The sequence below is a fragment of the Sinocyclocheilus rhinocerous genome, unplaced genomic scaffold (assembly GCF_001515625.1).
Source record: "Sinocyclocheilus rhinocerous isolate Xijiao unplaced genomic scaffold, SAMN03320098_v1.1 scaffold933, whole genome shotgun sequence".
Lineage (NCBI taxonomy): Eukaryota > Metazoa > Chordata > Actinopteri > Cypriniformes > Cyprinidae > Sinocyclocheilus > Sinocyclocheilus rhinocerous.
The window spans coordinates 217,512-231,601 of NW_015654506.1; the positions used below are offsets into that span (position 1 = coordinate 217,512).

General features: G+C 37.9%; 1 protein-coding gene across 3 annotated transcripts in view; it reads left to right on the forward strand.

Moving 5' to 3' along the window:
• Positions 1–14,090, forward strand: part of cpne4a (copine IVa) — a 67,681-nt gene that overhangs the window by 52,196 nt on the left and 1,395 nt on the right. For all 3 annotated transcript variants that reach the window (XR_001637310.1, XM_016524090.1, XM_016524089.1), the window contains exons 11-15: positions 953–1,086; positions 2,394–2,448; positions 6,359–6,410; positions 11,336–11,469; positions 11,551–11,787. Coding sequence is in view for 2 of the 3 variants with exons in the window: in XM_016524090.1 (XP_016379576.1) it covers positions 953–1,086; positions 2,394–2,448; positions 6,359–6,410; positions 11,336–11,469; positions 11,551–11,787 (612 nt within the window). In the remaining variant the exon portion in view is untranslated. The remainder of the gene's footprint in view (positions 1–952; positions 1,087–2,393; positions 2,449–6,358; positions 6,411–11,335; positions 11,470–11,550; positions 11,788–14,090) is intronic.

A 14,090-nucleotide genomic window follows, 5' to 3' on the forward strand; every position in this document is an offset into this window, starting at 1 on the left:
AATTAACAATGCTGAACAAAGAATAAAAAAAACATACCTAATGCAGAAAAGCCGCCTCTTTTTCCGAATTGCGCAGATGACCACTATCTTTCTTTCATCTCTTCTGATAAATTTTCAGTCAAATCGTTTTCTGTGTGCTAGATCAGAGCTAGAGCCCTGCATTCCAGCCCGGGCCTGACGGGCCCCGACTTTTTTACACCCTGGGCTTCGGGACAATTTTCACGTCGTAGTTCAGACGCGGGCAGGGCCTCGGGCCTGTTTTAGGCTTCTCCTTATTTTTATATTTTAGACATCCATCAATTAGTGATGAAAAAAGATTGCCGCGCTGGTGGAAACAACACGAGACCGTGCTACTGAGACTGTCAAGAGCGGCTCGACGGTGTTTAGTGTCCGCATGGTGGGCCGCATTTGAATTCGTGACGGGCCGCATGCGGCCTGCGGGCCGCGGGTTGAGAACCACTGGTCTAAACCATTGAATTATATGATTGTGTCAACATTAACTTTAGCATTAACATTAACATTAGGTATAAGCTATAGGTATTTTCCCCTGATTTGTAGTGTTACATAGTCCAGTTTTTATTTTATTTTATTAGTGGTCCTCCTAAAAAGGGTTTGAGAACCACTATTTAAGATGACATGGGTTTTATGATCATGAGAAACAAAGTCAGTGAAGTGTGTCCATACTATTGATTTTTGGTGCATGACTTTTGGTATATAATGGGAATATTGTGTTAATATGTTTGTCATAACTATACAAGCCAGGTATATTTTATCTACGTACATACATAGTCCCACGCCTACATAAACTCATGCATTTTACAGCTCTATACAATCTGTTTACTCTCTGTCAATGCCGTTAGGAGACAGCGCTCTGTAGCGATTCTCCACATGGTGTATACATTTTGAGTAATTAGCGTGAAAGCACTACTTTGATTGCTGCTTGTCTTTTCAGGTAGCGATTGATTTCACAGCCTCTAATGGGGATCCTAGAAACAGTTGTTCGTTACACTACATCCACCCCTACCAGCCTAATGAGTATCTGAAAGCTTTAGTCGCAGTGGGGGAGATTTGCCAAGACTATGACAGGTGAGCTGGCTGAACAGCCAATCAAATCCCAATTTCAGCTCTCAAGGTCCTCGACTTTCTTTCATACACCAGTTGTTTGGGTTCACACATATGCGAGTCAGTTCTCTTTCCCAGAGTGTGCAGTGTTTTGACAGTATAGTGAGTAAAGTAGAGTCCCAACATTGGGGTTTTATTATTTATGTAATATGTAGGCAGTCTAAAAGATAAAAAATGTGAAGGAAACAAGGGGTCAAGGTTTGGCTGGTTAGCATGGTCCCAAAACCTTTTAGATGTGGATGCATCATTCACCATTGATGGCCATTCAAAAGTAGCCATGTATTCTGACCAAAGAACATTTTTTACAAGAAAATATATATATATTTCATGTGATAGTGTGCGTTTTACCCACAGTGACAGATTTTTTTTTTGAAAAACTGAAAGCCCTGGAGCACAGAGAGCAATATGCAGATCACACATTTTTTTTTTTATACACGATGTTATGGTGCCTTGGAAGCCAGTTTGAGACTAGTTTCTTTAGGAGAAAACACCTTCTGGTAAGTCAGTGACTGACTTGCTGCTGTAGGCACACAGATAATATGAAGAAATGTGATGTCCTGAACTTGAAACTGTAAAAACAGGTAGTTATGTAACCAAGACACAACACTGAAAACTTAATTTACAATGCTTTTCACTTCAAACAGTAAACAGAGAGTGGTTAATTGGAATTTTTGAAAAAAAAAAAGTTTTATTTTGATCCCAATTTACATAGCTACTCCATTTTGTTGTAAAAACAGTAGAATATGTCATCCACAGACTAGGCCTGTTTTAATTAAACATACGTTAAAGACAGCAAAACAAGGTGGGAGTTACATTTTGACAGACAGCCTGTTATTTTCAAACCTAATTTTATTAGACCTGTGGCCTTTGCATTTTAACAGTTGGTGATTATTTAAAAAACCCCGAAGCAGTTTTTGGATAACATTCTAAATCCCAGCAATTTTTACCACTGTAGCTGAGCTGTTATTTCAGCTCTCTGAAAGGTCATTCAAAAGCTCATTTCCAGCACCATGTCGAGCTCCGGCATCACTCCAGAACGAGATGAATGCACATCCATCAGGACATTTGGTTGGGATGAAATCTGAAATCACAGCGCTTGCTAATTTGGCAGGCACTAACAATAACAATTATTCAAATCTGTGTCTATTACAAATGAGCAGTGATGAGGGGCCACTGAGACAGGAAAGCATGATGGGAAATTTGGTAAGTAATCCCCAAGATCCTCAATTCCTGCCAGCTTTAATCTCCTGTCCACTTTCGTTTCCATGCAGTGACAAAATGTTCCCAGCGTTTGGCTTTGGTGCTCGGATACCTCCAGACTTCAAGGTAACTTTTTTATCATTTATAGCGATGGGGGTGCAATGGGATTTTTTCATTATTGGGATGAAGAGTGAAAGATGCTTCTAATTAGGCTACCGCTGGAGTAATGTATGAACTGATGTCAGCAGGTTCATTTCTCTCTGACAGATAATGTGCCTTTGTGTAGAGCTGAGAGTATTTTGTATTCATCTTAGGCTTCAACAGTTTTGACTAGATAGATCAAATATGTGAATGTACAGTCCTCACTTCAGACTTATTTTTAAAATCTCTTTAAAGTATTCAAACAAATAGTATTGAAAATCATGTGTTTATTTACAACGTGAAGCGAAGGGTCTTGAATAAACCTGGAGGGGGTATTGACCAGCAATATTGACCAGCTAAATGTACTTTATCCTGCTTATTTCAAGACTACTGACTTCACATAAACAAACAAACAAACAAATAAATACTGATTTAAGTTTGATTTATTTATTATGTGATAGAGACAGCAAAATGGTAGCTGAGATATGGGACAATTATACAATGTAGCAATCAGTATATAAATATATTTGACTACAGAATGCAGCAGCTGACCAATTATAATCAAGACAGCACGACTGCGAGACTGAACAAGAGTTCAGTAAACAAGATGCTGAGTAATTTTAGACAATATTGCCAGTTATTGTCTATTTTTGGTTTCACCAACCAAAAAAGTTCAGAATGAGGTTAACACAGAATCAACACTTTGAGCAACGCACAGTACAAACGAATGAATAAAGCATTCTTTTGAATCGGTTCTATTTGGTGAATGGGTTGAACCAGTTCACTAAATCAGACTGAATGGTTTGAAACACTGCATCTCAAATCGATCAATGAAGTGATCAAATGTGCTCGATATTCTGACTCAAAAGGGAGTAATGTGGTCATAAAACCATAATATTTGTTTTTGATCACTGATTTTTGCAATTAATCATTTTGTACAAACAATTCTTGCAACAGTTCTGGAGTCAACATTACACTAAACCGATCACAGCAACAGTACCAATTGAGAATGAATGTAAGACTGCTGACAATAAACATAATATAAAGTATAGCTGCAAGCAGCAATTACGGGGCCAAGCACTCCAGAGGCAAAATGAGGAGCTAAGCATGGCATGGAGCATCAGACCAAATGCAACAATGAATAATAAAAGCAATTTTAGGATGATTGTAAATGAAATGGCTGAAAAATCATAAATACAACCTCAAGTAATATGATTAAATGGCTTATCACTTTTGACCAACAGGTGGCGCTGTATCAAATACTTTCGGTGTGTTCTGTGTGAGGTGACATTGACACACACAAAGTTTGTTGTCATTATGTCAAAGCTTTGCAGAGATACAGCCTCAGAGTCATTTTGGCATCATGCCTCAAATTTGTAGTGGCACTGTACAAAAACGGTTTTGTCTATCGACACGAAATCCGTAACTTTTTGTCAGCACACTCTGAAGATGATTTGACTCAATTTTGGTGAGAATTGGACAAACGGTTGAGGAGGAGTTCGAAAAAGTAGGTTTTCAACATAAATCAAAATGGCGGACAGGAAGTTCGGCTTACTATGGCATAATTGGTATGTATGTTGTCGGCATGACCCAAGGAAAATTTTAAGACCAGTTTCATTCCAATAGGCTAATTCAATTAAAAGTTAAAATTTTTTGGAAATTTCATAATTAATGGTTAATGAATGGTTTATTACTCTTGACAAATAGGTGGTGCTGTTACCAAAATGATGTTGCTTGGTCAGTGTGAGGTGACAATGGCACATACAAAGTTTGGTGTAAATATGTCAAAGCTTTGCAGAGATACAGCCTCAGATGCAGTTTGGCATCTTTCCAGCAAATTCGTTGATGTGTTAAATGAAAATCGCTTTGTATATCGACACGAAATCCATAACTTTATGCTAGCTTGGTATGAAGATGATCTGAGTCAAATTTGGTGAAAATCGGACTAACGGTCTAGGAGGAGTTCGAAAAAGTAGATTTTCAACATGAATCAAAATGGCGGACAGGAAGTTCTGCCAATTATGGCAAAATTGGTATCGATGTTCTCAGCATGATCCAAGGAATCTATCAATATCAGTCTCATTACAATAGGCTAATGTAAGCAAAAGTTATTAGCATTTTCAGAAATTTCATTATAACTTTTGGCCACAAACTTTGAGTACCATCAGGGCATGGTGTCGAAGATGCATACCGAGTTTCATAACGATACGTCAATGCATTCATAAAATATTGCATATTATGACAAAATTCAAAATGGCTGGATATTGTTCGACTCGGCATGCTCCACTGAATCTAAAGAGATCAGTTTTGTGATTTTTGGCCAAACCATTCAAAAGTTATAAGCAAAAATAGCCATTTTTTCATATCTCCTGACCACTAGGTGGCACTGCACTGAAACACTGCTTGTACCCTTAAGTCATGCCTGTTATAACACACACCAATTAGTTCGCGCGTTATTCGAGAACGGTTGCACGAATCAACTTGAATTCCATAACTTTTTGCCAGCATGGTCTGAAGATGATCTGAGCCAATTTTGGTAAAAATCGGACAAACCGTCTAGGACGAGTTTGAAAAAGTAAGTTTTACAAACAATTAAAAATAGCAAAAAAACTAAACCTTACGAATTACCTCTGTCCATTCGACTCGGCATGAGCCAAGGAATCAGAGGAAAAATAGAATTTTCCTTTTGTGCCTTACAGTTCAAAAGTTATTAGCATAAACATGAGTGAAATTTTGGACAAGTGGTGGCGCTAGAGAGTTTTAGTTAGAGACTCCAAATTTGCTGTGGTTAATGTTGAGACTGTGCTCTATGAGTGTGCCAAATTTCAAAACTTTCCCGCAAGCGGTTCTATGGGCTGCCATAGACTTCCAGAGCGGAAGAAGAACGCCAACGGATACAATAGGTGCCATTGCACCTTCGGTGCTTGGCCCCTAATTAATCGAAAAATGTGTCTACATATGGCTTTAATAATGTGTTTGAGTGATGTAGGGATGTCAGAATTACGTGCTGTTGTAAAAAGAACTGGTGAACTGTTTTTTGAACTAGTTCACTGAAAGGAACAGTCCAAAAGAATCACTTTGCAGAAATTTATTTGGACTTCCCATCACATGGTGATTCACACCCAAATGACTCATTGTTTTGAACAAATCAGTTGAGTGAATAATTCAGTGACTCTGTCATGTGTTTAGCTCCTGAATGAAATGGTGTTTTTGAATTGTTTGAGTGATTAAAAAAAACTGTGATCTGTGATTGTGATTTACACCTACCGGTGTAACCTGCAGAAATGTCACTGAAAAAATCCTGACCAGTAGCTATGTTTCCTTCACCCTGTTTTTATGCGCATTTTTCAGTATCAGAAACAAGTGATGGAAAAGCCAAAAAAAAATTATTTTAATTCCCCAAAAAGTTTTTATGCTCACTTGAGGTGGTTTTTGACTTGTGCGAAAAAGAGTTAATTCGAATAATGGGAGATGGAAATGGATTTGCTGAATAAATTCCTCCATGCACATCAAAAAAGTCATGTGGCTTTGCACAACTGAATGGGATAACTTGCTTCTCCTACTTTTATTAGTGATATTTAGTGCTAGTTTATCAAAAAGTGATGATTTTGTTCTCCGGACTCGGATGGAAACTGTGGTTTATTCGCAAATGTTTTATGCGATATTCCAAAAATGCGCATAAGTTAAATTCGCAACTTTGGATGGAAAGTAGCTAGCGAAGAGTCCCTGCTGTTGGGCTATATATCAGAACTCTTGAAAAGCTGCTCAGCCAATCAAATTCAAAGAACTAACAATTGCATAATATATGGCATGAATTATTCTCAAAGAGAATCTTATTCATGCCACAAATAGCCTAAGAAGGTTGTGTTTCTTTTTTTCTTTCTTTTTCCCCCAGGTTTCACATGACTTTGCAGTAAACTTCAACGAGGACAACCCAGAATGTGCAGGTATGATGGTGCATTCATCCAAATATTTTATCTATTCCAGACCATATAGCTTAAATTATCTCCTCAATGCAGATTCATTAACTTCCCTATTCGACCTTTGCCCACTGGGACTGAACTACTTAAAGCCTCAACATAACATTGGCAAAGTCAAACAGTCCCCCACACAAAGGAGATCAATATATGCATAACTGAATTACAGAGCTACGCTATTGACAAAGGTGGACACATTAATGTTTAATGCTGCTATAAAATATACGGCCTGAGGGGAATGTCTGAAGGAGGGAAGCGTGGATGACGTTGTTGTCACACCCTCTCCCTCCCCAGTAATTAGTCTTTCTGGGCCATGACAGCAGGTAAAAATTACACGTTAGCACAAAATGACACATCAGCACAAAAACAAGATGTTTTAAGGCTTGGTGAAATGACAGTGGTGCCTTGCAATAGAGCAGAACTTCTTGTACAGAGTTTTAGGACGTTGTTTAATTTTGTAGGATACATGTTTACATATCTTATTGAAATTTGTTAGCACTCTGCTTTTTATTTAAAGTTTGAAACTCGTGTCTCCTAAAAGGGTGGCTGCTATCAGAGAGTAAAGATTAAAATATAAGAACAATGAATGCTTGAAATACAGAAACTGATGGGAAAATAAAGTAATATAAATGATAATTTTGTTGTTGTGAGCAAGCCTCTGCTAAGCCATCTATGCATTCAAATGTAACCCAACTCTCTTTGGGATGGGGTTGGCTTGGAAGTCAAGTCAGGAGTTGCAAATGATTGGATTTTGTATTTAGTTTGCTCTCAGTTTGTGTTTGGTGCTTAGCTTTCCAATCATCCCTGTCTTCAGCCATGAGCAGGATAAATTGATCATCGCTCCAGTGTATTGGTGTCACTTGATTTCCCTTGCTATTTCTGTTCCACCTCTATCAGCGCAGACACACTGGGGTGGCGCCCAGAATGGGCACAGACCACTCAGCTTTTGATCAAGCAGCCAGGCCTGTCTCTTCCAGGAATAGCAAATGGCTCGCAGCCCACCAGGACACATGCCAGCCAATCTACCCCGAGCAGAGAGCGCACCTTTCCGCCCTGGTATTGTCTGGAAAATCTAGCATGACAGTTTTGCGGTTCCGATGAACCTGGATGAGACACACAGTATGCTTGAATGGTGTGAACGACATTGGTGTGCAATTATAAGTCATTTTTACTTTCCAAATATTGACAACCCATTGTAGACAAGCCGTGGCGAGGCGTCTTGAGAGCATGGTTGTTTGCTTTCCATGAATGAGGCCAATTTGTAGTCTTCTCACTCTTCCAAAATCATTTCTTTTGAAAGTTTTGCTCATCTGTAAACCTTCGAGCAGTGGGGTGTAAACATCTTGCCACAATCAAGAGGTTAGTACTACCCTGCTGGAAGAGGTCATGACTAAACCATTCTGATGCCATACCAAACTTTGCCCGTTATGGCTTTTCAGAAGTAGAAGTAGAAGGCAGTGGAGTGGGGTATGAGTGGTTATGAACGAATGAATGAAACACATTTGTCCATGTTTCACTCCGTCTCGAATCGCGCTCGCGGAAAGCGCTTGAGAAACGGTGTCTCGTCCACGGCTCGGTATGCTTTCAACTCATTTTTTTAGTCTTGAGCAATGTACAACATTCACATTACATGATTTGACTGATTTTTATGTAGAAAGGGCGACAGCGCACCGCATTAAAAGAAATTATCATTCATGTTTTCATAACCGCTGGCCAAATTCAGAAACAAAACTTAATTAAAATAAAATGTATTAATAATAAATTTAAATCACCTTTGAGAGGAAGGGGGCAAAGCAAAGGGGGTGTTTCGGGGCCCTATGCAGCTTGCGTATTTTGCGTATAGGGAGGATCGGCTCTGATTTTTATTACTGTATAAATGATATATGCTACATACCATCTCCACTAGCATTTAAAAGCATTTAAGTGAAAGTGAAGCTCTGCATTTAACCCATCCAAGTGTACACACACCCCCCCGGAGCAGTGGGCAGCCATATTGCTGCGGCGCACAGTGAGCAGTTGGGTGTTCAGGGCCTTGCTCAAGGGTCTCACCTCAGAGCGCTGCTTATTCACTCCCCGAGTCCCCCAACCTACAATTCCTGCCGGACCTGAGACTCAAACCCACAACCTTTGGGTTACAAGTCCAACTCTCTAACCATTAGGCCATGACTGCCCCCAGTTGTACAGTTTGGGGTCAGTACAATTTTAAATGGTTTTGAAAAAAGTATCTTATGCTTATCAAGGCTTCATTTATTTGATACAAAATACAGCAAAAATTATATTGTAAAATACATTTACAATTTAAAATAATGCTTTCTGTTTTAATATATTTTAAAATGTTATTTATTCCTATATGACAAATTATCCTAGTCTTAGTGGCACACGATCCTTCAGAAATCTTTCTAATATGCTGATTTGCTGCTCAAGAAACATTTCTTATTTTTATGACAGTTAAAACAGTTGTGCTGCTTAATATTAATTTTAATTTTGTGGAAACTGTAATACATTTTGTTTAGGAATCTGATGAATAAAAAAGTTCAGAGAACAGCATTTATTTTAAATAGAAATGTTTATTTATATAGAAATATTTATTTATAATATATTTTGTTCTATAACATTATAAATGTTTATACGTTATTTTGTTCGTCAATTGAATGCATCCTTATTGAAATAAAGATTTTATTCAATATTTATTCAAATTGAAATTAAACTTTTAAACACTAAACATTAAAATGCTAGTGTATTTAATTCAATTTCTATCACTTATTTCACCCTTTCAACTCAGGTATCATCTAAAATTCTGAGTTTCCCACTTGGTCGCTTGATAGATATGACATTTCTGATGTCCAAGGCCACAAGAATTCCCATGAGCAAGCATGTCGAAGACTTCTGAGAGTCACATGCTAGCCAAGGAACAGCCTTTGAGATGAGTATTGTAACAGATCTTTTTCTCCAGATAGACCTCCTTGGCTGTAACACATCAGAAACTTATAATCTAGTGCCTTGAGGAGAATTTTGTTGGCCAATGCAATTACTCTAGACTGTAATTAGAATTGTGGTGAAAAGGCAAAGAGCTCATTTAGCTGATTACTGACACTTTGCAATGTGAGTGTGTGTGTGGTTTTCTTTGAGGGGTTGTGGGACGGCTCACATGTCAATGACAGTCAATGAATCCTAGGTGGAACTCCCAGTGTGATATCACATCTAACAACGTTTACAGCTTTCTATTTGTGGAAGGTGATGGATTTTCGTTCATAGTGCTAACATCACAGGCAGACACAAGGGCACACGCACGTCACATGGTGAGACATTCTCACAGCAGCAGTGTGAATTGGCCAAATGTGACTGTCGATGCATGAAGGTTTGGAAGGTGTTATGATGAAAGGACGTCAGCAGTAGGTTAATTCAAGCCTTTTAATGTCATCATCATGACTTATCCATTAAAGAGACAATGCAATATGTGTGTCAGAGTTGAAGAGTCTATTAGGGACCAGCGCGTCTCTTTGATTCCTCTTTGCGGGGAAGCCACAGAAGCGATTACATCCATTGACCTCCGCTTTGAAAGGCTTCTCATCTTAATTCTGCTGCCACACAGCATGGCATGATTTCACCTTTGAGCCCCTGTTTGTGCATGTTCAAGCTCACAGGTATTAATTAAATGAAACAGTTGGAGACGTGGTGAGGAGAGACAGGCTGACCTTAAGGCCCAATCCCAATTCTACCCCTTAGCCCTTCCCCTTTCCCCTACCCCTCCGTTTCGCGCGTTCACGTGAAGGGGTAGGGGTGTCTCAATTCTCTTTTGGTTGGAGGGGTAGGGGTAGGGGTAGGGCCAGACAGCCCTTCAAACGAAGATTTTTCGGGACCACACTTCAAACGAAGGGGTATGAATTTAACAGCGCATTAATATAGAACAGTAATTAAAGGCTCTAATACACACATCAGCACACCAGTATAGATGTGTGTATTGTAGGAGCTAGACGACGTATGATGACGTGTGATGTATAGTAGTGGTGTCCCAATTCTTAGGGGAATATTTTCACTCCTACCCCTTGACACTCTGTTTCAAGGGACAAGGGGAAGGGGTAGGCGGAGGGGTAGGGGAAGGGGAAGGGGTATAAAATAGAATTGGGATTTGGCCTAAGATTCATGCTCAGCGAATCAGTAAACAGCATTACTGCTTCATTGCAGAGATTGAGTCTTCACTGACACTCATTCCAGTCCTTTAAGTGTATTGCACGTCAGTTTACACCCCATGAAGAGTCTTTAAGCATTAAAAAAGAAATAAAATTAATACAATTAATGATCAAATATAAGAGATACAATTATTTTAGTATTATTTTAGTATTGATATACTAGGATATTTAGTCTTTGTTAACATTTTGAATGTTTTTGTTTAATTTTGGTAATTTTTTGTGTAATTTTTTTCATAAAAATTGTCTATGTAGTTTTTTTATTATCATTTATTTTTAAATTTTAGTTTAGTTTAGGTAGTTTTAGTTTTTTTGGTACTTCAACTTAAAATGAAAATGAGAAATGTTGTTTTGGCATCTGAAATAAAGTTTGTTTGTTTTATATTTTATTTTATTTCAGTTAAGTTTTTTAATGATTTTTAGTTACTTTAGTACTTTTAAGTTTACAATAGTTTATTTAGTTTTAGTTGTGTTAGTACTTTAAATGAAAATTAGAAATGTTGCCTTGGCAACTATCTGAAATGAAATTAAGTTTATAAGTTTTATTTTTATTTTGTTTTATTTCAAATAATGAAATAAGTTTATTTTCTTTTTTCTATTATTATTATGATTATTTTAGTTTTAGTTTAAGAAAAATAACCCTGGTATTTTATTAGTGAGTAGTCTGTAGCTCACACAGCTCCAGACTTACCTTTTCAAACTTTGCAGGTATCCAGGGTGTGGTAGAGGCCTACCAGAATTGCCTTCCTAAGATCCAGTTGTACGGTCCCACAAACATTGCCCCGATCATCCAGAAAGTGGCCAACTTTGCCTCTGAGGAAATGCACACCAAAGAGGCCATGGTGAGCCCGTTTCTATTCCATCTCTCTTCATCTCTAAAGTTTCTCTTGTTCTAAAGTTTTTCTTTTCTTGCCTCGATGCAGCAATACTTCATCCTGCTCATCCTGACGGACGGTGTGATCACAGATATGGCGGACACTAGAGAGGCGATCGTCCACGCCTCTCACCTGCCCATGTCTGTCATCATCGTGGGAGTTGGAAGCGCCGATTTCACTGACATGGAGATGCTGGACGGTGATGACGGAATCCTTCGTTCGCCTAAAGGGGAACCAGTGTTGCGTGACATCGTACAGTTTGTGCCGTTCCGTAACTTCAAACATGTGAGTTTACAAGGTTACATTATAAATGTGTTTATATGAGCAATATCACTCGAGTACGAGAGCAATACCGGCTCTATATCAGCATGGCTGTGATTAGGCCAGAGGCACGAGGCCGCAGGCAATCACAGCCGCTGATATAGAGCCGGTATCGCTCGAGTATGAGAGTGATATTGCGTTTATACAACAGTTCGACGGAACATGTGTGTAATTAAACAAGAAATAACAGAGTGCCTAATAAAACCCTCTTTTGTGCCCAACAGTGAAGCATGGTGGTGGCAGCATCATGCTGTGGGGGTGTTTTTCAGCTGCAGGGACAGGACGACTGGTTGCAATCGAGGGAAAGATGAATGCGGCCAAGTACAGGGATATCCTGGACTAAAACCTTCTCCAGAGTGCTCAGGACCTCATACTGGGCCGAAGGTTTACCTTCCAACAAGACAGTGACCCTAAGCACACAGCTAAAATAACGAAGGAGTGGCTTCCCAACAACTCTGTGACTGTTCTTGAATTGCCCAGCCAGAGCCCTGACTTAAACCCAATTGAGCATCTCTGGAGAGACCTAAAAATGGCTGTCCACCAACGTTTACCATCCAACCTGACAGAACTGGAGAGGATCTGCAAGGAGGAATGGCAGAGGATCCCCAAGTCCAGGTGTGAAAAACTTGTTGCATCTTTCCCAAAAAGACTCATGGCTGTATTAGATCAAGAGGGTGCTTCTACTAAATACTGAGCAGAGGGTCTGAATACTTAGGACCATGTTATATTTCAGTTTTTCTTTTTTAATAAATCTGCAAAAATGTCAACAATTCTGTGTTTTTCTGTCAATGTGGGGTGTTGTGTGTACATTAATGAGGAAAAAAAATTAACTTAAATGATTTTAGCAAATGGCTGCAATATAACAAAGAGTGAAAAATTTAAAGGGGTCTGAATACTTTCCGTACCCACTGTATACTTTGTATACATTTTAATACTGATTTTTAAGTTTTCTTAAAAAATAGAACTATATATTTGTTTACATTTCTAACAATAAACAAATGTATAAAATGACTGAATAAATAAATATGAAAACAAGGTTGAAATCAGGGGCACAACATATGTTTATCATATTTATTTAGTTGTAAGTACCTAGTGTTTTAGAGCCTCAGAGATCTTTTCATAACCAACGTCTGAGCTCCCTTTACTTGCAATCGAAAGATAAAATGATAATACATGCAGCTGAACTGTAGATCATGCCCTTTAATCAATGCATTGCTATGCAGAGGTTTTCATCCTGCATCTTTATAATGTCTGAAGTACCTCTAAGGAGAATCTCTCCTGGTTAATTACTCCCTCCTTCCTCTGCGCTCTCCGTCTCACATTTCCCACCCAGACACGGAGCAATCTAATAACCTTTAGCTTGACTGCTCCATTAATTACCACATCTTCTGCCGGTCCCTGGTGGAAAACAAACCACAGAATGCAGAGAGAAGCGTTACCTCTCGAGTGGGTTAACTTGACTGTGACAAACCCCACAGTCTTCGCTGTTATAAAGGATTGTGTTTTTTAATAAAGAGCCCAAAGGTTTTCTGAGGAAGGTTTTTGATTCTGTGATTTAGAAATGTTCTGAAAATTACTATTCAGTAGTTTGGGGTCTGTAAGATTTTATTTTGTTTATTTATTTTTTAAAGAAATCAATACTCTTATTCAGCAAAGGTTAAACTGATCAAACGTGACAGTTAAGACATTTATTAGTTATTTAAAAATTATCTTTAAAATAAATGTTCTTTTGAACTTTCTAAGAATGTGGAAAAAATGTCAGTTTCCACCAAATGTTTTCATTATTGATAATAACAACAAATATTTATTGAGCACCAAATCAGCATATTAAAATGATTTCTGAAGGATCATGTGACACTGAAGATTGGAATAATGATGCTGAAAATTCAGCTTTGTCATTGCATTAATAAATTGTAGTTTAATGTAAAATAAATGTAAAATTTAAATTGTAATAATATTTCATAATTGTTCTGTTTTTTACTGTATTACAAACAAAGGTCAAGACCTCTGAGGTGGAACAGGCCAGAATTCCCATTTTAATGTGCCAATACAGACATTTACTATGTTTAAAACTAGTTACCAGATTAATTTTGTTAGATATAGTTTATCTAACATATCTGGTAGATTCACAGCAAACAAATAAAACCATGATATTTGTACATTTAATTCTTTTGAATTTAGTTATCTTAATATTATGTATATACTATTATTTTATTATTATTTATTAGCTTAAATTTTTATATATATATTATATATTAAATTAGCTT